Genomic DNA, 24,831 nt, shown 5'->3' on the forward strand with positions numbered 1-24,831 from the left:
AGCATGTAACTGTCTGTTGAGAGATTAATCAGCTATAGAATAAGTAGTGCCAAAAAATTTTAACAGATGTATTCTGGGGTAAAAAGAGTTCTAAACAGTTGCAGCCTCAGCATCAACCTCTATTCCCCAGATTGCTTAGCCTTTGACAGGCAAATGCCTTTACAGATGGTTTGAAACTGGAAGAGTATGGAAAATTGGAAAGACACTCGGGTACTGGGTAGGGCAGGGGATAAAGCAAGATGGAGTGTGTGTGTCTGTGTGGGAGGGGCACATAGGTTTTGGTATCATTTATAGACCCAAATATTTGTTCTTCAATGATGGATGGAGTTTTAACCATCCAATATAAACAATATAAGTTTATATTACTGCTATTTCATGCTGCACTTTTTCTAAATGTGTTGCAATAATAGGTTGAGATTATCCTTAGCTTCTGCTTCCTTTTGTTAACATGTGTAATGTCTGAGGTAGGAGTTGATAATTGGCATAAGAGAGACAATATAGATAAAAATGCTACTAGTGATCATCATTAACCTGTCTCATATACATGACTTGGCATGTGTCTCATTTTTGCCAGAGCCACAATGTCTAACTATTCTATACACTGTGTCTATTATCTTGCCTTTTCTTTTAGCTGTAGACATGGGGGGTGCCATCACTGTGGTCACTCGTTAGCTCTTTGAAATTAGTGACTATTCCTTCTTTTTCATAACTGGCATTGTTATATGTCCTAACCTTTCTTTCCCAAAACATGTTCTTCCCCATGTTGGTTTCTTCTAGTGAGGAAGTCTAAAGTCAAAGAGACTTTCTTTCACTTCAGTTCAGGAAAACACTTATCATGGGCTTGCTGTGTGCCAAGCTCTGTGGAATGTTCTGAGAATATAAAGATACATGGACATAGTTTTGTATAGTCTCATAGGAAATACATAAAAGATAAACAAAATGAAGCAAATGCTCTAATAAAGGTGTATAAACACTTCTCCTGAAACACAGATGCAAAAGTCACCTAACTCTGGAGAAATCAAAGGAAGTTTCTTAAATGAAGTTTTTGCTGCATACATAAGGATGAGAAAAATTACACAGATCAGATTCACAAAAACTATACATCCCAGGATGAGAAGTTGTCATAAGCTAAGACTTAGAGGTATAAATGAACATTAACAAGTTTCTGGATACTGAACACAGTTGGAGTTCAAGGGATGGTAGGAAATGAGACTAAAATAGTAGGTTGTGATGCAGAGATGGAGTTTTACATGCTAATCCAGTTTTTAAATTTCACTGGGGTAGTCAAATCTGTGTCTTCTGAAAAACAGCATCACCGATGTAGAACGTAGGATAGATGCCTGACTGGAGTGTGAGGAGAGACTAGGAGTGAGCATGCCAAGGAAAAGATAAAGAGGAGCAGCAGAAGAAAAGTATATATTTACAAGTGAGGATCAAAAGTTCTCAAGTTCGATAAAAAGGAGGAAATTAATGACTTGCAGTTTTAGAAGTAAAGATAATAGTGAATTGCATTTTATGGCAGATTATCTTATTTAAAAGTTATTTTATGCTCATTTTTCAAGTCTTCTCAGCTTGAAGAAAAAGCTTTAATAAGCGAAGTATGTAATTAGCTTTTCCTCCTTGCCTGAAGACAAAAATGAAAGTGTGAACCAAAAAGATGGCCAAGTTTAAAGCAAGAATGTATATTCTTAGGTTTATGTTTTTGGATTATTTGGTAAAGGGAATTTCTTTATTGCAAGGATGGAGGCATAGTTGGTAACATATAAACTTCCTAGTAAGCTCTTTCACTGGTTTTGAATGAGTGACAGCATTTCAAGATGTTTATTTAGTAAACATCCATTGATTCTTATTTGTCTCACATCATCTGAAGAGAGAGTCAAATAAAATGCAGTCCCTACTGGAGGTCACTTACCAACTCTTAGAAGAAACAGACCAGTCAACCAGCAGTTACAGCGCTGAGTGATAAGCATTATGGAGCACAGAGGACAGGTATCTACGTCGCAGTGGGTGTCCAAGAGGAATTTCTAGGTAAAATTATGTTTGAGTGGAGTTTTGAAAGGCAGAAGAGCAAGCTAAATAAATGGAAAGGGGTGTTTCATGTGGACGGAACAGCATGTATAAAGAAATAGAAGTCTAAAAGAGCATGGTTGGGTTAAGGACCTCCAAGTACTTATGTATAATTAGAGCCCGGTTGGTAAAGGCAAGAAAAATTGGAAGGTGATGAGGCCTGAGAGAGAGGGGCAGTGAAGGACCTATTGTGCTAAGCAAAGAATTGTATGAATTTTATTCTTTATCCTGAAAAATATTATTACGCTCACATTTCATTGCTAGAAATGTGGGCAGGAGATCAGAAGAGTCAGGACAGGACCATGTAGACCATGGCAACAGTCTCCTGATTGGTTGAGTTAGGCTTAGTAGCCATCAATATTCAGAACACTTAAAACACTGAGAGCAACTATAAATGTAGCATCTAAGACATTTGGTATCTCCATGAGTGTATGTCTGGGGAGGGAGGAGGAGACTGGATGAATGGGCAAAAATCTAGCATTTGCCACAAGTCTCTAGTATGGATGACCATGTAGATAGTGCTCTTCACTGAGATGGAAATTAGGAAAATAAGAGAAAGTTTGGGGAGGGAAATAGAGATTTCAGTTTTTTAACACATTATCTTTTATGCACCTGTGAGAGACAGCCAAGTAAAACTGTCTAGACGGAAGTTAAATATATAGATCTCGAGCTCTTAAGAGAAACCTCAGTAGACAATAAAGATGTGGGAGCCATCCTTATATGGGTAGTAATCTAAAGTAACAGGTTTTATAAGGTTATATAGGTAAGTATGGAATGAGACTCGTAGGAAGACAAGGACACATTAAGAAGGGGGAAAAAGAAATGCAATGAAGCTGAGTGAGACTAGAGGATGGGAAAATGGAAAGAGTAATTTCAAGTATGGGCCCTGCCCACTGTTGTCAAGAATATAATTAAGATAAATGAAGTTTCTTTTTATGTTCTACAACATGGAGAAAATCTGTAATAAAATAGAAGACATGTGTTGTCTTTATCATACTGGCCCTTTTTCTCCTGTAGTTAACAAAGCTTCCATTTTCCTTTCAAGAGCTATCCTCTCCCATTGGCTGAAGGCACAGGGGGGCTGTCAGTTTAGGTGTCCTGCCCTCTTCTGGGGGATGTAAACATGTGACCTAATCTAGGTCTCTCAGACTATGTCTGCCTGGAATTTGAAATTTGAGTGGATTGTTTGGCAAAATAGCAATGTTGGTAACACTTGTATGGTTCTATCTTTGTGACTTATCAATATGATGAGATAATGAAATAATGCAAGGATAAATACATTTTATGATGGTTATTACTTCAAAAATAAGGTCAAGAAAGATATCTGCTTATGAAATTTGTTCTAATAAGTGAAGTTGATATTTTCTTAGCCTAGTTGAATGTCACACAATACTATTAATACATTACTAACTAGGGAACTTGTTTTGTGTTTCAAGCGATGTATATCTAGAAACATTTTGATGAGTTGCACTCAGATTCATAAAAGCAAATAATTGAGAAGATTAGCTCCATAATACATAAAATGTATCAGATCTTCTCTCAAGGAAACCTTAAATATATTTCAAACTTGTTTGTACAAAGTCAATACTCAACTAGTGGCTAAGAGCCCTGCTCTGGAGGGAGTCACACCACTTAGGTTCTACCTAAACACTGAGAAAATGGTTCAATTAAATTCATTGTAAATCAACTATACTTCAATTTAAAACAGTGTAAATGAACTGTACTTCAATTCAAAACACATTGTAAATCAACTACAATTTTTTTTTAAAGCACAGTAAGAAAATTACATCTTTGGGTCTTTGTTTCCTCATCTGTAAAATGGAAATGGTAATTGCACCTGTCTCAGGGGGTTGTTGAAAGCATTAATTAGATTACCAAATGGAAAGCCTTAAAAAAGTACTTAGTATATAGGGTGAGTCTGTTGTTTTTATTATTGCCAGCACGGTAGAAGCAAGACTATTATTTGATATGTAAAAGTCTGTTGTGAAGTAGAAGTAAGGCCAGAGCTCTGCCAAAGTCCTTGTTTTCAGTTCACATGAGCTTCATTGAACTTGGGACAAATCACCTGAATTGAGGTGGATGTGGTGTGGGACAGTTCCCACACCCAGGTTTCGTTTTGAGTGTTAAATGTGTGCAAATGTGAAAATTCAAGGTGAGACTTGAGCAAAACTGCCAAGTTCTAGACAACTCATTTCAAAACTAATTAGTATATTCAATTTTGGGGCAAACCCTGTTAACCAGTTTTGCTGTTTTTTAGCAAAATTTACAACAACAAACATTTTTTTCTTTCCTTATTTGATTTCGGATCTTGGTTCATGACATGTTTTCGTCTTAGGCCCATTCATGGCCTGTATTTCAATTAAATAGTTAATGATGATGTAGTAAGTGCCTGTGAATTCAACATCTAAAACAAAAGTTAAAATTTTGACAATAATCTATATCTAAGTATATGAATACCCACCATATCTTCCTGGATCCCCTTATCTGAATTCCTGTGGACGTTCATTCTTTGCTTTAAGTTTTTTTCTTTTTTTTTCTTATTTAGTTGTTGCTAAGAGAGGACATGTTTTAAGTAATGTCTAGGGGCATACTTTTTATATTTGTATATCATGAATTATATCAGTATACAAGTGTTTCTTTGTTTCTAAGTCTCATCTTGGAAATTTTTCCAAATTAACATTTAAGAATTGTAGGATCCCTTGTCATTAAAATAGAGATTGAAGATTGAATTTTTCTGGCCCATCCACCTGCCTATACTAGGTTAACCCAAAACTTACATTGAATGTCGGTATCTTTAAGCAGGTCTGAATTACAAAAACATCGTCTGATACCATTTTTCATTTCTTCAGAATCTATAACCTGTATTGGTTATTAAATAGGTCACCTGAATTGTGCACAGGATTTTCTTAACTTTGATCTCTTGCCTTCTTACTTTTAGTGTCTGCCCCTATAAAGGATAATGCACTGTGTTTCACACGGTAGAGCTATCCCTCTGTAAATCATTTTACAGTGCATGATGAACAAGATATCCTGATATGAAACCGTTAGATTTCCAAACAGTGCTGACACAAGTTCAATTGTTAAAAAGTAACAGTAATCAAGAAATAATAAGTTATGGTCTTTTCTGCAAATGTTGGTTTTAATCCACTGATCAGCCTTCCCAGGTAGTGATAGTGGTAAGGAACTCACCCGCCAATGCGGGAGACATAAGAGATACAAGTTCAGTCCCTGGGTTGGGAAGATCCCCTTGAGGAAGGCATGGCCACCCACCCCAGTATTCTTGCCTGGAGAATCTCGTGGACAGAGGAGCCAGGCGGTGCTCTCCAGCCCTTAGGGTCACAAAGAGTCAGACACGACTGAAGCGATTTAGCACGCACGTGCAGTCTGTCTCCAGTGTTACTCTCTTTAGTTAAATGTCCTTTGAAAGTATTTTTGTTCAAAAATAGCTTGAAGTTCTGTGTCTATACCATACATGTGAGTGTCTCATGTCAGTGTCTATGAGCTAATAAATTAACCCACAGCCACTCAGACAGATGGGATGAAAAGGGAGCAGCAGAGGAGACTTTATGTCAGATGAGTTAGAGCAGTAGTCTAGTGAGCAAATATGCCAGTTTGGAAATGGATTCTCTTATCCTGCTGAAGAGCTCTTTTTAAAATAAATTACAATCATAAAGCTGTCACCGATTACTATGCACGAACATGTCCAGAATCGGATCTCCTTCATGAAGGCTGCTTTGTGCAGGTAGGTAGCCACAGCCAGCAGGGCTCACAGCTCTTTCAGCTCATCAGAGAGAAAATCTGCTACAAGAAAATACATGGGTGAAAAAAACTGATTAAATATGCTGCTCTTCTGTGTGTCTGTATAAGCTTCCTTCTGAAACAAGTTGACTTGCTTAAATTGTTTTAGAAAAATAAACTCCAAAAGCCTTGAGAATAGTGCAGTCTTAAAGTTAGTATTGATTTTCATCAGTGTTAAAAACACTTTCAGAGGAATAAAATGAGAAAAAGAACATGTTGACCACCAGTAGTGGCAACAGTGTATGTCATTGATTTGAGAGAGACTTGGATAAAAACAAGTCCTCTATGTGTGTGTGTGTGTGTGTGTGTGTGTGTGTGTGTAAAATTAAGAGTATACTTTAACACTAGAGGTTATTCTTTCTAATTGCTTTTACTCTAGCATGCTAGTTTTTATGTTTGTATAACACATGTTGAGGTGGAAAGTCCAGCTTTGCATCCTTTTAAATGTTGAAGAAATTATCAGATTACATTTTTTGTATGGTTTTATATAGTACCTCCTATGGAAGATTGTAAGGAACAAGAGCCTATTATGGACAACAATATTTCTCTGGTGCCTTTTGAGAGACCTGCTGTCATAGAGAAGCTCACAGGGAACATGGGAAAACGTAAAAGCTCCACTCCACAAAAGTTTGTGGGTAAGCATTACAAAGGGGTTTATTTCTCTAAAAGCTGATTTTCATGAGCAAAGGCATACTCCCATGTATATATGAATATATATGGTGTGTTTCAATTCATGAAATAAATGGTCATCTCTTTTCTCCATCGTACTACACACAAAGTATGTATGACATTACACACAGACACACACACACACACACACACACACACACACTACATACCCTTAGGCATGTGGGCCTAAGAAAGAAATGAAGGAAAGAGTGATAGGACTCTATTGTTATCTCAAAATGAAGCCTTATATAAAGGAAGTGAAAGTCACTCAGTTGTGTCCAGTTCTTTGTGACCATGGACTGTATAGTCCATGGAATTCTCCAGGCCAGAATACTGGAGTAGGTAGCCTTTCCCTTCTCCAGGGGATCTTCCCAACCCAGGAATTGAACCAGGGTCTCCTGCATTGCAGGCAGATTCTTTACCAACTGAGCTATCAGGGAAGCCCAAAGTAGCCCTCATGGCCTGTACTTACATGAAGTATAATAACAAATAACAATACTTAAAGAGAATGATGTAGCCTGTTAGCCAGGTTTTTAATACATTTTCTTTCCACAAAATTAATGCTTTTAAAGAATCTGTTTACCAGTGCCGGATACGCAGGAGATACGGATTTGATATGGGTTGGGAGGATTGCCCCGGAGGAGAAAATGGCAACCCAGTCCAGTATTCTTGCCTGGGAAGTCCTATGGACGGAGGAGCCTGGAGGGCTATAGTCCATGGGGTTGCACGAAGAGTCAGACACAGCTGAGCATGCATCCCCCCAAGTATTTAACCTGGAATGAAGAGAGAGCTTTTTTTTTTTTTCAATTTTGCATTAAAATAAGTAATTCAGCAATCTGCATTCAAGATGTTTCATATTTTGAGCTACAGTTCATATTTTGATGTTTGTTTTCATGTAGCTTATGTTTTGAACTGAAGAGATTAGGTGTGATATATTAGACTTTCATTTCCAAGCCCTCAAATATTCTTTGTTACACTCAGAGTTGGCATCATTCTGCATACTATAATATTATAGTTGTAAATTATCTCTAAAGTTACAGAATTATCTAGCTATTTTCAAAAAGAGCTGAATGAATAACAGAGTCAATATAAAGAATTTTCATTATTTATGTATATAATATATATTCTTATAGACTTATATAGAGTAAAAATTAGAAGAGATAAAAAAATAAGCAGATTCTCACATCCTAGTGTCAAAATACATTGTGGAACATCTTTATGAGGGTTGAGTAGTAACTGAGAGAAAGCCTTTGCTTTGGTTATTTCATAGGGGGAAGGGTAATAAAATTCTCCTATTCCAGTAAACACTTAGAGATTTCTTTTCAATCTAAAATTGAAGAACTAACAAATCACCAAAATATGAATTTAAGACAAGCTGGAGAAATTAACTGACAAAGTTCACTGAAAGAAGCCCATTATTATGCTAGGTTAGTTCAAAACTAGGGCTTCCCAGGTGGCGCTAGTGGTAAAGAACCCACCTGCCAATGCAAGAGACTTAAGAGACTTGGGTTCGATCCCTGGGTCAGGAAGATTCCCTGGGTGAGTGCATGGCAACCTACTCCAGTATCCTTGCCTAGAGAATCCCATGGACAGAGGAGCCTGGCGGGCTGTGGTCCATAGGGTCTCGAAGAGGTGGACATGAATGAGTGACTTAGCAGCCCACACAGTTTAAAAGTAGCCCCTGAGAGTATACTCAGATCTGTTTTGGGCCCTGAGTCACTTTTATTTCTGTCTCTCTTTCTTCCTGCTTATAAATAACCTTTTTTAAATGCCAGTTCTTCTGTTTTACAAAATTGAGTAGTTTGCTGGATGTCTATTAAATGTCTGTGTCATTGGAAAAATATGAAATTTTTTACTATTCTGTTTTCTGAATTTACTTGGTTCTCATCTTTGTAATGTTTTCATGTTTCCTGTGACTTAGATGCTACTCTCAATTTGACTTAATTGCATCTCTTAGAAAAGAGGGGTACATTAAAATTTTTTTTTATTCTAAAATAAGGACATTACATTTTTATTAGAAGTTGATGATATGTTTTTCTTTATTTGGATTCTGTCCCAATGGTAATACACAATTGACGCTTGAACAACACAGGGTTTGGGGCAATGGCCTTAATGCAGTGGAAACTTTGCATATGACTTACAGATGACCCTCCTTACACACAGCTGTCCATACCCACCGTTCTGCATCCATAGATTCAACCAACCATGGATCATGCAGTACTATAGTATTTACTCTTGGAAAAAAATCCTCCTATAAGTGGACCTGCACAATTCAAACCCATGTTGTTCAAGGGTCAACTGTATAACAAACAATTGCATAGTAGTTTTTTTATGATGCCTTTTGAAATGAGAAATATCATCATTCCTCACTTACTATAAATTTCTTTTTGTCACTTTCCTCAGTTAAATACTCTCCTTTGATTTTATTAAGCTCTTCAGGTCAGTGATCCCTGAACTTGCTGTGTATTTGTTTCAGTCTCTCTTTTCTTATCCAGTTTGGATTCCATGACTCTGTTGTCTTACTGTCCTTCTGTCTTTCAACTAGTAAAATGCCTACCCTCTAATGAAGCCAACTGAACCTCTTTTCCACATCTACATAGTTGCTAGTAATTTTAGAGAAAATCCCACAGCCTTATAAATTGGCATTGCTGTAAATAAATGAGTAACTGATCTCAAATACTAATTGTCCCATCCCTACTGTAAAGTGGCCTTCCTTTTATCCATCTCTGAACACTCTTCTCTCATATTCAACACGTAGGGCCATTTCAACCTTTCTCTACTCTCCCAAAATATGGTATCTCACACCTTGGTGATATTAAATCTAGATTCTTAGGAAATAAAAACAGTTGACATGATTTCAGCTATCACTAGTCCTGTAAGATATGTGCACTCACGTGAACGCTCTCTTCTTTCATGGATGAAAGCAGCACCCTTCTTTCTAATTAATGCTTCTTCTTGTTCCCTGGAATTCTCCTATCCCAGCCCCTCAAATAACTTGCACTATTGTTTTCCCCCTTTCTCACATATATTTTTAACATGTCCCTTCTATTGGCATTTTTCTTTTGGCATGCAATGTGATAAATTCTCATCATAAAAAAAAAAAAAAAATCTAATCTCAAACCCAGGTCTTTTTCCAGTAACTATCTACTTTCTCCTTCACTTCAAATATGTAATTGTTGAAAGAGTTCTCTGTGATTGCTTTCTATAATTTTTTTTCTTTCTACTCATTCTCCAGCCTACACAGCCTTGCTTTTGTCCTCATGTTCTACTGAAATTGCTCTTTATAGTGTCAAGTCCAGAGGACTTTCCGGCCATTTTACACAACTGGAGCGTATTTTCACTACTGAATAGTTATACCCTTAGAAACACTCTCTTTCCTTGGTTTCAGTGACACTGATCTCGCTTGCGTTTCTTCCAGCTTCTCTGACTCCTCCTTCTCAATCTTCTTAATGGATTCCCTCTAACAGTTATGCAAATGGTTCTGCAGTCCTAATGGAGGCCTCAATTCATATGCCCAATTATTTTAATATCATAAATCAGGCTTAAATTAAAAACTATTGTGTTCTAACCTCCTAATCTGGAAGACTGAGTTCAAATAATATAGAATTCTCAGATTCCTCAGAGTTCCACACCAGAACTTGAAAGCATGAGCAGAACAAACCCCCCTGGTGTGCAGTCAGTCCCCTCTTGTAAACCCACTCCTGAGCACCAAAGAGGGGCCTCCTGCATGTGTGTGTACACACTTTGGTCTGCACATCCAAATTCTTTTCACGTCCCACCCCACTCGCAGCACGTAAAGAGTAGTGTACTGACCATTCTTCAGGCCTTAATGTACCTACCAGCAACAAAGTTGGTACTCAGGGAATGAACCCTGTGAAGAGGACTCTGCAACTCTCGATGCAAGTTCTGGGCCATTTGGACAAAGAATTCTGGCATGCTGGGCACCCAGAGCATAGTCTAGGGTGTAAGCTCCAGATTGGCCCTTTCCCTTGGCCCTACACATTCCTTATTCCTTCATAAGGAGTGAGACCCAGGGCTCCCTAAGCATGGGACTCTAATCTCACTTGCCCTAGTGTATGGGCAGGTGTAAAATCCTTGATGCTCTTCCAGGTTCCATTTTTGACCTTCTCTTTTTCACATTTTACCTATGTCTTTGTGAGATCATCTATTCCCATGGCTTCAGAAGCTCATTTGTATTAACTGATGCCTCTTATATCTGTATCTCAAGCCCAAATCTCTCTCCTGAATTTGAGACTGTATCTCAGTACTTGCTAGACATGACTATGACTCATAGTCTTCCCCAATCTGAATTCACCATCTTTTCTATCCCATTGCCATCCACCAAGTTTCCCAGGCCAGAAACCTGGGCTTAATACTTAACCTCTTTCTTTTTCTCATTCTGTGTCTAGATAATCAACAAGTTCTAGCAACATTTTCAAAAATTTTCTCCATTCCATCCAGTTTTCTCCATTTCCACTGCTACTCTACTAGTTGAAGCCACCCATGGTCTCTACATCCCTGTAGCAACAGCTTCCTAAATCATCTTGCTAAATAATTCTCTAGTTAGTCACTTTCCTGTTTAACCCTTTCAGTTCTTACCTCTCTCAGGATAGATTTCAAATTCCTTAGCTCTTGAATAAGCCCTATATTATCAGATAGCAACTTTCTCACCTGTTTCCGTTCTCAGCCGTATGCAAAGTGTTAGTAATCCCTAGGATGAGTCATGCCCTCCTGCCTCTGAGCCTTCCTACCAGCTTCTCCAACCCTTACCTTTCCTTTACTCGGCTAATATTTGTCATCACATCAATTCTGTGATGTCACTTTCTTCAGGAAGCTTTCTTTTATTAATACTGTGAGTTTTGTATTCCTTAGTTGACCCCATACTACATATCACACTGTATTATAATCCCTGAATTGTTGTCACACTCTCTAAACAGGGCTTCCCTGCTGGCTCAGTCGGTAAAGAAGCAGCCTACAATGTGGGAGACCTGGGTTTGATCCCTGGGCCAGGAAAATCCCCTGGAGAAGGGAAAGGCAACCCACTCCAGTATTCTTGCCTAGAGAATCCCCATGGACAGAGGAGCCTGGTGGGCTACAGTCCATGGAGTTGCAGAGAGTTGGACACGACTGGGTGACTAAGCATGGCACAGGTTAACTTTTAAACTCTTGACACTGCAATATCTTAATTGTATGCTATGAAATAATTACTCCTCTTTTTTTTCAATTTTCACTCCTCTCATCTGGGAGACCTTCCTTCAAACCTGAAATAATACTAGCCACATGAAAGTATTTTTCCCAAATATAATTTTATGGATCAGTGTTGCATGTTAGTCAAAGTAAGCATTAGTAGGAGAACACACTGATTTAATGGCAGAATTTTTAAAAGATTAAATACTCTGTCCAAAACTTGGGATATTTGGAGGAGAAAAACCTAAACTACTATTTTATGCACCAACTCTTTAATTGGTTAAGCTTAGATATTATGTTGATATACAATATTGAAGTAAAATTAAATTAGTTGAAGTAAATGTTGAAAAGTAAAACTACAAATCTCTCTCAGTCAAGAAAATATATAGAAAACTAGCAGTGGGTGTTCCTATAGTAATAGCTTATGTGTCTAAATAAGAAAGGGGTGATGCAAAAATGAATGATTATCCATTTCAAGAAGCAAAACAATGAAACAATCATTTTCAAATTTATAATAAGTAAGTGCTTTGGGAAATACCCTATTTTTATATGGCCCTAATTTCATTCAGTTCATCAATTAAATTGTTAAAAGTATTTTATTTGTGGCATTTAAAAATTTTCCATAATGACATATATTTGGTCGATGATCTTTCTCTAACATAGCAGCTAAATCAACCAAATTAACCATACACAATAGTGAGATAACACAGGTGTTATAACCATATCACTCTCATTTTTATGATCTTTGAGGCTTGGTCACTGATATTTAAAATATGCAAAAACAAGTAAATCTCTGACTATTTTTACCTGGTATTTCTTCTTTCTTCTACAGTTTCTGAGCTCTAGACAAGTGGAAACTTTGATAGAGAATGAAAATAAGATAACACACACTCAGTCATACCTTTCAGGCTAGATGCATTTTCATGATGGCATTAGAACAAGTGCAAATGGCTTGTGACATTTTTATTACTAATCCTCTCTGTAGGTTAAGAGTATTTGTGAGTCTCAGCAGAATTAAAGAGCCTAAATACTTGATCTAAAGAATAAGATATACCATATTATGGAAAATGAAAGTGATTAGTTAATTTTGTACATATATATCCTTAGTCAAGCTATTCATTGTGTTGTATTCTTTTTTTTTCCCCCTTTTTCCTTTTCTCCCCCTCTTCCATTCAGGAGAAAAGATCATGCGATTCAGCTACCCAGACATTCACTTTGATATGAACTTAACATATGAGAAGGAGGCTGAGCTGATGCAGTCTCATATGATGGACCAAGCCATCAACAATGCAATCACCTACCTTGGAGCTGAGGCCCTTCACCCTCTGATGCAGCACCCGCCAAGCACAATCGCTGAGGTGGCCCCGGTTATAAGCTCAGCTTATTCTCAGGTCTATCATCCAAATAGGATAGAAAGACCCATTAGCAGGGAAACCTCCGATAGTCATGAAAACAACATGGATGGCCCTATCTCTCTCATCAGACCAAAGAGTCGACCCCAGGAAAGAGAGGCCTCTCCCAGCAATAGCTGCCTAGATTCTACTGACTCAGAAAGCAGCCATGATGACCACCAGTCTTACCAAGGAAACCCTGCCTTAAATCCCAAGAGGAAACAAAGCCCAGCTTACATGAAGGAGGATGTCAAGGCTTTGGATACCACCAAGGCTCCTAAGGGCTCACTGAAGGACATCTACAAGGTCTTCAATGGAGAAGGTGAACAGATTAGAGCCTTCAAGTGTGAGCACTGCCGAGTCCTTTTCCTAGACCATGTCATGTACACCATTCACATGGGTTGCCATGGCTACCGGGACCCACTGGAATGCAACATCTGTGGCTACAGAAGCCAGGACCGTTATGAGTTTTCATCACACATTGTTCGAGGGGAGCACACATTCCACTAGGCCTTTTCATTCCAAAGGGGACCCCTATGAAGTAACGAACTGCACATGAAGAAATACTGCACTTACAATCCCACCTTCCTCAGATGTTGACATACCTTTTTTTTTTTTTTTAATATTGTTACTGTCATTAATTCTTATTTTGTGGACGCAGTGTCATTTGCTCTGCCTGATTACAATAAGGAAGAAACGGAAGAGAGAAGAGACAGGGGACATTGTTTCTTGACAGCTTGACTTGTTTATTGTGTGGGAATTTAAGAACAGTTCATTTCTGCCATGCATAGATATAAGGTATATCATGCTTTGAGGGAAAAAAAAAATCACTCGATTCATAAAGATTCATCTAAGGATTCTAATTTGCCACTGATGTTCAGGATTGTGTGAAGGCAGGAAAGATTAGCATTTTCTGGGTTGGACTTTCACAGTTTTAAATGGGATAAGTAATTTTATTGGTCAAAGAAGAATTTGTTTCAAAATGTAAATTGTTTTCCTTTTCCTCTAGAGATCATGGAACACACACACATTATTTTCCATGATAACTCCTTGGATGAGTAGTTGTTGTGGGTTCTATGTTTACTTCCCTTGTGGAATTTATAATACGGTATGTTGTACCCTGTACCATATAGCAAAACTTATAAACTACAGGTAGTTAAGGACAGCTACAATACATCTGAGGTCCTATGATCTTATTTTTCTAAACTTAAGCACTGTTTTTCCATAGTTTTGATGACTGGCATTTTATAGACACCCTGGCAGCCTTACTTTGAACACCTTTAACAAATAGTGTTTTTATCTAGTTTTCAGAATAACATATGGTCTAAGAGTGGCTAAGAGGCATTCAGTAGTTTTCAGAAGGGACCTCTACTTTTCTTAAATTTGTTTGGGAAGTTTTCTTTTACCGCTGTAATGTGATGACAGCATAGTATACATATTCCTTTCTAAAAAGTATGCTTACGATTGTCACTTTATCAGCATTTAATCAGTGTTAACCAGTCAGCAGAAAAATATCGATATAATTAGGCTAACAGTAGGGGGAAAAAAAAACCCACTCAGAAATCCCTTTTCTGGTATTTCTCTTTTCACTGGTTTTATTTTTCAAGCTTTGACCCCCCAGTGTTTTGTCCATAGTCTGTGTATCTTTTATTCTTCTGGTGGAAGGTCTTAAATATCTTGCTGTAGGCTATTTCTTTCAAAATCTCCTCAGAGCAGTTGCTAATTTGACCCAAGTATGGTGACTTGAACCACATAAGGTTATGGAACTAGGGCTATTTATTCTAGTATTTCTTCAATAATAATATTTACCACTTTTGGTACAAGGAAGAAGCAACTTCTTTGTAACCGGTGCATTACAGATAAAACAGACAAAAACAAAAGGTTATTTTTACCCTTCTTGGAGTCTAGAATGCAACCGAACCTCCAAGCTAAAGTGTTCATGTCCACACTTCTGTCTCAAAAACATGAAACTATCAATGTAGATAAGCTCTTATGAATCTCGGTCCCTTACTAAAGAATTTTTCTTCTTTTAATTCATATATACATTGCCATATTTCATGGACAGATTTTAATTTCATTTATATGGGTGTTCTGTTTTTTTTTTTTTCTTTGCAGTCTAACAGCATTAGAGGGGAGGAACTGAGTGAAGCTGATTAAATTCACTTGTGGTGGGCCCACTTGGAGGGAGAATTCGCTGCTTGTGTTTAGAGAGGATAGGCCTGACCATGACTGGATTGTCTGATAACCATTTCTGAATGTTAAAATTACATTAAGCAGTAAGTGATAACTGCTCTAAAAAAATCATTCAGTGGGATGTTAAAACTGTGTTTCTTAGTGCAGAATGATGTGAGAATTAGCAACACTAGAGAACTATGATGGATAAGTAGGTCTGGCCCCAATACTGTTCATCACCCATTTTCAATTTGCCATTCACTTGTGTAAGCAACATCTAAGCACTGACACCGCCAGAGCTAGGCGAAAAATGGTTACAACTCAGCTCTCTTTCACTGGCCCTCTGTGGCAATTATTTTTGGAGAAATACCCAAACTATTCCTTTACATCTCAGAGAAAGCACCAAATCGAAGATGTGAAATGTTTTAAATAGAACGTTAACTGTCACTTCTTTCCCTGCATGCTCTGGTGCATTACCACATTGTGAACATACAATGTATTATTAATAGGTGAAGCATGTCTTTGAGACTTACCCCATCTATCCCAACCACTCATATATAGTTGGGATTTCATTTTTTTTCCTTTTGGAGGGAGGTAAATAATTTAAGGTTAGTGATTTTGTGTTTTACTGTAATTTAAGGAAACATTTGGATGGCAGTCAGTATGTTCATAATTTTGGCTATGTGTGAGTTTCTGCTGGCATCATCTATGAATTTTTTTCCTGCTTACTAATTTTTTTTTTATCAGTGTATGAACAATCATGTACCTACCTGCCCAGGGATGAAACTGAATTCAGTGGACCTACAGAATTGTAGATTTACCCCCTGAGGACAGTCCTAATGGCACTCTCCCTTTCTGATTCCATCTTTTTGAAAATCTTTTTTCAAAAAGTTGCTACCAGTGTATTACTTGTACTTTCTTAGCTTCATAGGAGGAACAACTAGGGATAAAGATGGCTTAGGGGGTGGCAGGGGCAAATGAGGACAAGGTCAATTCCAATGTGTAGGTTAGATAGAATTTTTGTGGACACAGTGCTTTCTGGGAAACTCTGGATGGCTATATTTGCATGTTTCTTCACAAAAGGAAATACGCAAGATGGTTGCACCTAAAAATAAATACAAGGGTCAGACACCAAATAAATCAAGTTTTACATAGCAGTTATATGCTCAGTTTATTTAGGTGAGGTTTCACATTAGAGTATTTGAGGAGCATGAAAATGGGTTAGCCTCTGTATTTTCCAGTTTGGCAAAAATGCATCATGTTGTTTTGCCCTAATTTTGCCCAGAATTTTATGTCCAGCTCATGTTAAGAGATATGTATTGCCTCTCTCTAAAAGTGGTCAATCACTTTTTTAAAGCCATTCTAATCTGGCTTTTTACAATAGTGAAAATAATCAATAAGCATATTGGAAGAGATTTCAAGTTGTCGAAACATTCTGTTGTGAATTTTCTGGAGGGACAAAATGGGAGAATGAGAGACTAGAATTCAGATTTGGCTAAAAGTAGGGACTGTTCCTCCTGCATACGTACAAGTGCTGTGTGCATATATTATAGAATACATACACGTTCATTCAAAGAAAATTCATGAAAAAAAGAAATTAGAGCTATCAGGTGTGTTACAGGAGCCTATAGAGAGTTAAAATCATGATTAATAGCTGAGCAACTTAATAGGTTTACTTTATCAGACTGTATAGAGAAATATTAAAGCTACTAGTTTGTCTTCAGGAGTAGTCACAACTATTCAACTTAAACCTTGAGTCTTTACTATGTACTTCCAGAACAAATCAAAACAACGAATCAAAAAAAAAAAAAAAAACAACTTCTAAGCTGATTTCGCATAACCTCTAAAGTGAAAGAAACATAAATTACTCTTAAATAGGAAGAGTTTCAACTTTTACTTGTTGGCAAATGGAGAAAGGCAAGGATGTTTTAGTGAGCTCGGTATTGTTTTTATTTATGGTTTTTGTGTTTTAGTCTTAGACGTCACAAAACCATGAAGTTTTTATGATATTTTATAAATGTTTGACAAAAATTACATCAGTGAAGGCATTTAGATGAAAATGATGTTTTACTTGGTTATCTTTAAACTGATTCCTTAAGGTGGATGGCAAAAGAACAGAAAAGTCTGCAAAAATACAAATAAAAAACTCTATGCTCCTGGTTTCAAGACAGAACTTAGATTATAGGAGGTATTGGTTACGTTATTTTTTAATTCTGAATTATTCATTTTACCAAAAGGGATATGTTACAATTTGTGATCATCTTTCGTTCTATTTTATATATTATTTTAGTAAATATCTGTATGAAAATTATTCTAAAACAGAAAATTCCCCAGAGGCAAAAGAAAAAAAGAGTGGAGGGAGGGTGAAATTGAAGTTTATATATACAAAAGTTATCTTAGAAATGTTTTTAAACCTCCAGTTTCTGCAAAATAATTAAAATATACAGTAACTGGTCTTAAGATCCTGAATTTAATGTATCAAATACTTATAAAATTTATTTATGTTTGTGCCTTTTTAAAATTCATTGAGAGAGTGTTGGTTAGCTGTTTAGTTCTACAACACTTGTATTATGCATTTTTAAAAATCACTTAAAATCACTATATAATTCATTTTCGTGTTCTTAGGTCAAAACCATTAGAGGAATTTCCCATACAGAGACTTTCAGCTCATCTGCTTAAAGTAAAAGAAAACTTTGAAACCAGATGTTGCTATCTTTTTAGTTTGATAGTATTTCTGAATACCATTACAAGATTATGCAGGTAGTATATGAGGTGGAGGGAAATTGTAGCTGTGAATTGCATTATGGTATGGTATGTGTTTTTGTTTTGTTTTTAAGGAAGAATAAGTTCTAGTATCAAACAAGGCTTTATTAGTGGAATTTTGAATGAATAAAATACAGTATTGTTTTGGAATTTCACCTATAGTCTAGTGTTCTACTAGTCTTAGAATCTCCTCTTCTAACCTGTTAATGTTTTGTGGAATGATGTAAAGAAGCAGGCCACTAATTCTCCTTGAACAAAACAGAATTGAAGAGTCATATCATATTGCTATTCTCCAAAGCATAATCTCAAATGGTTTCCTACCATGGTTGTGTATTACTTGCAATGGATGTGTTAGAATATGACAGCTTTTAAAAAAAAAAAAAAAATGAGCTGCTTGTTATTCAAAGCAAATGTCATATGACCAAGAAGCTGTGATATGCCAGTGTTTCTTTTTATCATAGTGAATTGCTAGGCCAAATAATGACACCTTGAATATTTTTACATTTATTGCAGAAACCTAAAATTTTGGAATTTCCATAAGGTTTTTTATGTAACATTATATTTCTAGCTTTTTAGTTTTTCTCTTGCTGTACTGTAAGTTTGTGGATATTTTTCACGCACACTCTTTGAAAATAAGTTCCTAATTCTGTTTATGGGGTTTTTCTCCCATAATATTGCATTTGTATATTTTCTGTATAAATTTATTGTGAATTAACCTTTATCCCATACAGAGTGGTACGTGAATGACTAGTTTTCTAAGATGTCCTTTTTATTGTAATATAAAATTTAGAGGCCCTCTGCTAAGCCACATAAAGTACAGCATAAAACTTCTTATAGGTTTAGATAAGCCAGTTTGCAGTTAATCTGGCCCTTTAAATTACCTCAAGTGACACAGTAAGAAAAGCTTCTTCAATGGGTGGAGGTCACTGATTCCCCAACTATGCACTTACCAGGATTCTACTTAATTTACTGGAAATGGATTTTTTTTTTTTCATGAATACACTGTAACAAGGGAAAGACTCTGGGTTTTGATTTTTGTTATTCTTTTTTTTTGTTTGTTTGTTTTTTAAGTAGTTCAGTTTCTGAAACTGTGATAAAACATTTTGACTTGTCAAGTATACTCTTGGATATTGAACATAAATCACATCCCCTGGTGTATATCAAAGTTCTTTGTGATCTCTTAAATTTTGCCTGCTTTCTCCACCTCCTTTCTTTTTTCTGTCCATGTTCCCTCCATCATAGTCTCTGCCTCTCTTTCCCCCTACTAGTTTGAGGGTGAGGTCAAGTTTTTATTTCCAGTTCATAGGTCTCTTAAGTCTTAATTTTTTGTGTATGATTTTTGTTGGCTGTATAATCTGCTGACATATTTTTATACTCAAGTGTAGTTTTCTATTTTTTTAAAAAGTAGTTGAATTAAAATGAGTAAGGTATATAACCCTTGTGTTACTTTCACTTTCAAATATTGGGTATCTAAAATATGACTTCAGAGATTATGTAATCATAAGAACATGATATGTTTCCTTCCTTGCTTGCTGGATTTTATGTTCTGATTTGGTTGTTCTCCTAAAAATGTGTGTTATGAGAGATTAGACAATTTTTTTGCAAGAATTTAGAAAGATGTTAAAAATCTAAAGCGAAAAGTCTTAACTATCTCCCAGCTGGGAGAAAATGCTTTAACATTACTATAATAATATTCCAGGTTTGGAGTGGGCTCTCCAGGCTCCCCATTTGCTCTTAATAGTTGAACCTTTTAGACCATGTGTTATTTGCAATCCCAGAGCGATTGCTTCTGCTACTTAGTTTAAAAGATGTTTTTCTTTACTTTCTGTACAAGTGCAATACTTTCCTTGAAGTCTTAAAAACGATGGTTATTTTTCTTATTCTTTCTTTAGTTAAAGACAAAAAGAAACCCTTGCAAATTATGGTATGTTAAAGGACACAACAAGCAAAAAGAAAAACACACCACAGTGAAAAGATTAGAGAATGTGGAAAGCACTGGTCTAATCTCATGGTATCTTTATTGAGACTAAATTTTTGTTGAAATTAGTAATCTTTTGCTTGAGAAATGTATCCTAAAGTTGAAATTCTTAGAGACTGAATTTTTTTTCTTGTCCAGTGTTTTAAATTAAGAACCTAATATTTTTTTTTATTTATCTTTTCTCCTTTGGAAATGAACTTTAAAATAAAAGTAAAGCACTTAGCTCAATTTTAAACACTTATCACCTATTGGAGAAAAAATTTTTAAGAAATATTTGGAGCACTCCTGTTTTCATACAACTTAAGTAAGAGATATTTTTCATATCCTACATATTTATATGTAGTATTCTGATTTTCTTTTTTTATATCTGTGTCCCTGTAGTAAAACTGCTGTAATGTAAATACGTATTTTGTTTAAAAAAATAACATTTCTTTGGCATTTTTTTCAAAGGCAGTTACTGCATTTGTACAGTATATGTCTTGGCCATTTTAGAATTTTTTTTTTTCTTTAACAATACCAAAGGTAATTAGACTACTTTAAAAACTAATTGCTTGACAGTTTCTAGGATATTTTAAGTTTTAGAAGTGAAAAAAAAAAAAGATAGGTCAAACCAGTAAACCTCATTTTTTTTCAAACTAATAATTTGGGAAAATAAAAACTATTGTTTAAAAAAGATATAGATATATATATAAATATATATGTAAAATTAAAATTCCAGACCTTGTATGTCAGGTTTGCTCAGTATAATGTAGTTTTTTTAAGGCTCAAATATCATACCTCAGAAAATGAGGTTTACTATGGAAATACTGAAACAGTCTTTGCAGTTGTGTGACAAGTCACCCTGCTATATACCAATTTGGAGACCTCCGCTAACAGTTCTATCACTGCAGACTAAAATGTGGGACTTGTATTTCATTTGTTTTTAATGCACACACATACATGTTCTGTGCATGTATGTGGGTATTGTGTATACGTGTATGAGTGTTGTAATATGCATGTGTGAGTGTGTGTTTGTATGTGAGTACAACTAAAGAAGCTGCAGAAACTTTGTAATACTTTGTGAAAAGGATTATATTATAAAGGTTTGTACTGTCTGAGTGCACAGCTACTGGAATAAATTTAGGGAATCTCAGGAACAAGCATATAATTTGTCCAAGATTTATTTCTTCTCAGAAGTGTAAGTGCAGTTTTTAATTCTGTATATTATTTAATATTTTACCAATAAAATAAACTTCTGACATAAAAAGTTTGCTATAAAAACTTTCTGGTGAAAATTCTGTACACAAGCACATTGTTCAAATACAGAAAACTGTATTCAACTGTATGTTGAATCATATTAGGCTTTAGTTATCACTGCCATTGAATATATGCGTCACACTACCTGACCCAGAGATGTGGATGCATGAAATCAGAAATCTCCATCACTACTGCGTAGTCTACTAGAGCAGAGAGCAGAATAACCTACGTTTGTTAAGGATGACATCTCTTTTCAGGCAGATTTCATACATATGATTTTACCCTAAAACAAATCTTAAAATTATGTATGTCAGAGCCTATCCCCTATTTATAGAAGGAAAAAGTAAACCCTGAGGGAAGAAAGCTGTGACTTGCTCCGGAGGACAGAGTGAATTACACAGCAGTGCAAGTAATGGTCAATCACCATATTCAAAACCAGCTTTTCTTAGGAGTCAGACCAAGAAATCAAGGATTAAGTCATAAAGATTGTTCAGTCACATTGGCAAACATGGGTTGTCTGTTCTGCTTCATGTTTTACCACCATTGCATGAGTCATAATTGCTTCAGATTTTACAAATATGGTTTGTTTTAACACAAGAAGTTTGTTGTTACAAATGTCTGCATAACTGGAAATGTAAAAGAGCACATGTGATTATAAGATCATTTTATTGAGCTTTAGCTATCATTTATCCCCCAAGCCATGTTAAAGCTCACCATCACATTTGAGATGGCTATTAGAATTTTCATAAGTATTATAAGTACTTAAAACATAAGTATTATAAATATTTTAAGTGCTTCATAAGTATTACAATTTTATGGATATTTATCACATTCCCCCAAAATTTCACTTCCACATGCCACAGACAAGGAAAACTACAAATTCAAGTGAAATATTATTTCATTGACCAACTTTTCATCCAAAATACTAATTTTTAGAAAAATAAAAAAGATGAACTTAGTAAATTACTCCCAGCGTTAACTTTATGAAGAATTCCTTCAAGATCAGCCAGAAATGTTAAATTCTATAGGTATTGACAAAAGCAAAATGAAAAAGGCTTTTTAAGCCTGCCATTTGTTCCTGGTTTTTCTATTGCAGTAGCATCAGAGAAATGATAAATAATTGAAATCTTGATATGCTTGTAAGACTTTTTATCAACACGCTCAAGCCCAAAGGTGCGCGCCACCTGGTGAAGGAGCTTCATTTTTAGCATTTTAGCAGCTCTGACTCTTGCTATTAGGGAGTACTAAGATGGATCCATGAAACATTCAACAAAACCTCATGTTTTGTTAATAGCCCTAACAGTTTCCCATGTGTTTTTTGGGTTTTTTTTTTTAACTTCTCTCTGGAGATACCAACAAGGATAACAACTGGTAAAACTGAATTTTGCTCCTCTTCTGTGGTTTGAGAAAAACCTTGAGGGAGGTGCTTCCATAAACTAGCCTATCAGGCAGAGAGGAGGAATTGACTAACAGGATAAAAGTGAAAGTGAAGTCTCTCAGTCCTGTCTGACTCTTTGCGACCCCATGGACTGTAGCCCGCCAGGCTTCTCCGTCCATGGGATTTTTCAGGCAAGAATACTGGAGTGGGTTGCCATTTCCTTCTCCAGTGACAAACAGGATAATGTGCCCATAATTCCATATTAAAATGGAGAAAATGAAAGTAGATCCCAGAAAATAGATACATGCTCAGTCTGAGAAAAACAGCCTTTTTCTTTTGGTCTTTACTGCTGCTCTTTCATCCCAGAATGTGTCTTAGATCAGACCAACTGCTTCTAGCTTGAAGTTTTGTCAGGCACAGGACAAATCCCTCAAAACAGTAAAAACATTTACTGCCAGTATTGGTGTTGAGTTGTTTGTTCTAGAAACCCTTAAAAGAGCTGTATGAGCCGGATCATCTGACCCGTTGGAACAGATGCAAAGAAGCAAGATTTTTAAATGCACAGAAAGAACCAAAGAGAGAAATGAAGTAAGGTAAAGGTATGTGTCTGGGGCTCTTCTGGGCCTTGGGTAAGCCTATGACTAAAGAAACAAGAGTTATGCAGCATAGTCATGGTGCCTGAGCTAATGGAAATTGGGATCAGAATCAGGTTGTCTCCATTGGGAGGGTTTTATGAAATCCCTTGATGGGGGAGGAGGAGAATTTAACCAAGAGGGAATGGGAATAAAGCCCCTATTATCTCAATGACCTGGCCCATGTGTTGGTTCTGGTTTGGTGGATATAAAAGCTGAAGAGATGGTGACCCACACAGCTTTTGCAAATGAATGGGAAAGTTTCTAACTCTAATATTACCCATTCAGAAATCAGAATGGGGAGACCTGGGGCATTTGGCTGTTAGAGCAGTCAAAGTAGACGTGTTTCTTGGAAGAGGAATATCCCAGTGTAGGGAGTAAGTGGCTTTTTTTTTTTTCCTGTCCTATTTTTTTCCTTCACTCCCTGTTTTTTCTCATGATGTCACATAGTTCATCTAGATCTCTTTCCAGCTTCTTTCTCACCTCCCTCCTCATCTGTGTCCACAGCTCCCTCCTTATCTGTGTCTACACCAACCTTTTTTCTCTTTCCCTCCTTGTCTCAAATAACCTGCTGTACCATTTGATACCTTTTCTTCATCCTGTCACAATTCTAATTAATCTGAAGTACAATCACTGTTTAAAATCACTTTTAATATAAGTAATTTAGTGCAAACAGAATATGAGTTTTAACTGTGCCTTTAAAAAATACTTTAAAAATTAGCACAGTTGTAAATGGCTTTATCTAGTTTACTCTCAAAATTATCATGGAAACTGTCATCTACCTGGTATTTTATTAATAATGAAATAGGTTCAGGTTAGTTGTGATTTTGTTCATAAACACCCCCAATAAGTGAAAAAGCTAAAACTAGTCCAGCTATACTTAGTCCAGTGTTTCATTTCCAAAAGAGCGTTGTTCAGCATTTGATTGATAAATCCCACTCATAAACAGGAACAATAAATTTACAGTGTGAATATTTGTGTCCCCCCTAAAATTTGTAAGTTGAAATCCTAATGCCAGTTTGATGGTCTTAGGAAGTGGAGCCTTTGGGAGGTGATTAGGTCCTGAGAGTAGAGCCTCATGAAGGATTAATTCCCTTAAAAAAGAGGCCTCCCAGAGCCCCTTAGTCCCTTCCACACAGCAAGAAGTCACCAGCCATGAACCAGGAAGAGAGCCTTCACCAGAATGGGAACAAACTCTTCCCTTGATCTTGGACTTCCAGAATTGTAAGAAATTTCTGTTGTACTATAAGCTACCCAGTCTGTGGTATTTTGTTATATCAGCCCAAATGGACAAGGACAGCAAATATTACAAGGTAGTGATAACAAAAAATAATGTTTCAACAGACATACCTTATAAGTAATATTTTGCTAATTGTGATATTTAAACAGAATGATTCCAGATAAAACTCCTTGACACAGTCAGAAAGGCTAAGAAACAGCATTAAGTAGCAAGGCAAAAATAATCTGGAATTAAAAATTTTCTGCAGAAATTTTAAGGATGGATCAGTTATCCTAAACATGGTCTTCTGAAGACTGCTTTCATACTTAGATTTTTAGAAC

At 36.2% G+C, this 24,831-nt stretch overlaps 1 protein-coding gene across 12 annotated transcripts in view; it reads left to right on the forward strand.

The window, feature by feature from the left end:
- IKZF2 (IKAROS family zinc finger 2) overlaps positions 1–21,271 on the forward strand; it is a 174,362-nt gene extending 153,091 nt beyond the window's left edge. For all 12 annotated transcript variants that reach the window (XM_043445260.1, XM_043445259.1, XM_043445258.1 and 9 more), the window contains 2 exons: positions 6,357–6,500; positions 12,898–21,271. In XM_043445260.1, coding sequence (XP_043301195.1) covers positions 6,357–6,500; positions 12,898–13,622 — 869 coding nt within the window. In that variant the 3' untranslated portion in view covers positions 13,623–21,271. The remainder of the gene's footprint in view (positions 1–6,356; positions 6,501–12,897) is intronic.
- Positions 21,272–24,831: the final 3,560 nt, after the last annotated feature.

Source organism: Cervus canadensis, chromosome 24 (assembly GCF_019320065.1).
Source record: "Cervus canadensis isolate Bull #8, Minnesota chromosome 24, ASM1932006v1, whole genome shotgun sequence".
In the NCBI taxonomy this organism is placed as follows: Eukaryota; Metazoa; Chordata; class Mammalia; order Artiodactyla; family Cervidae; genus Cervus; species Cervus canadensis.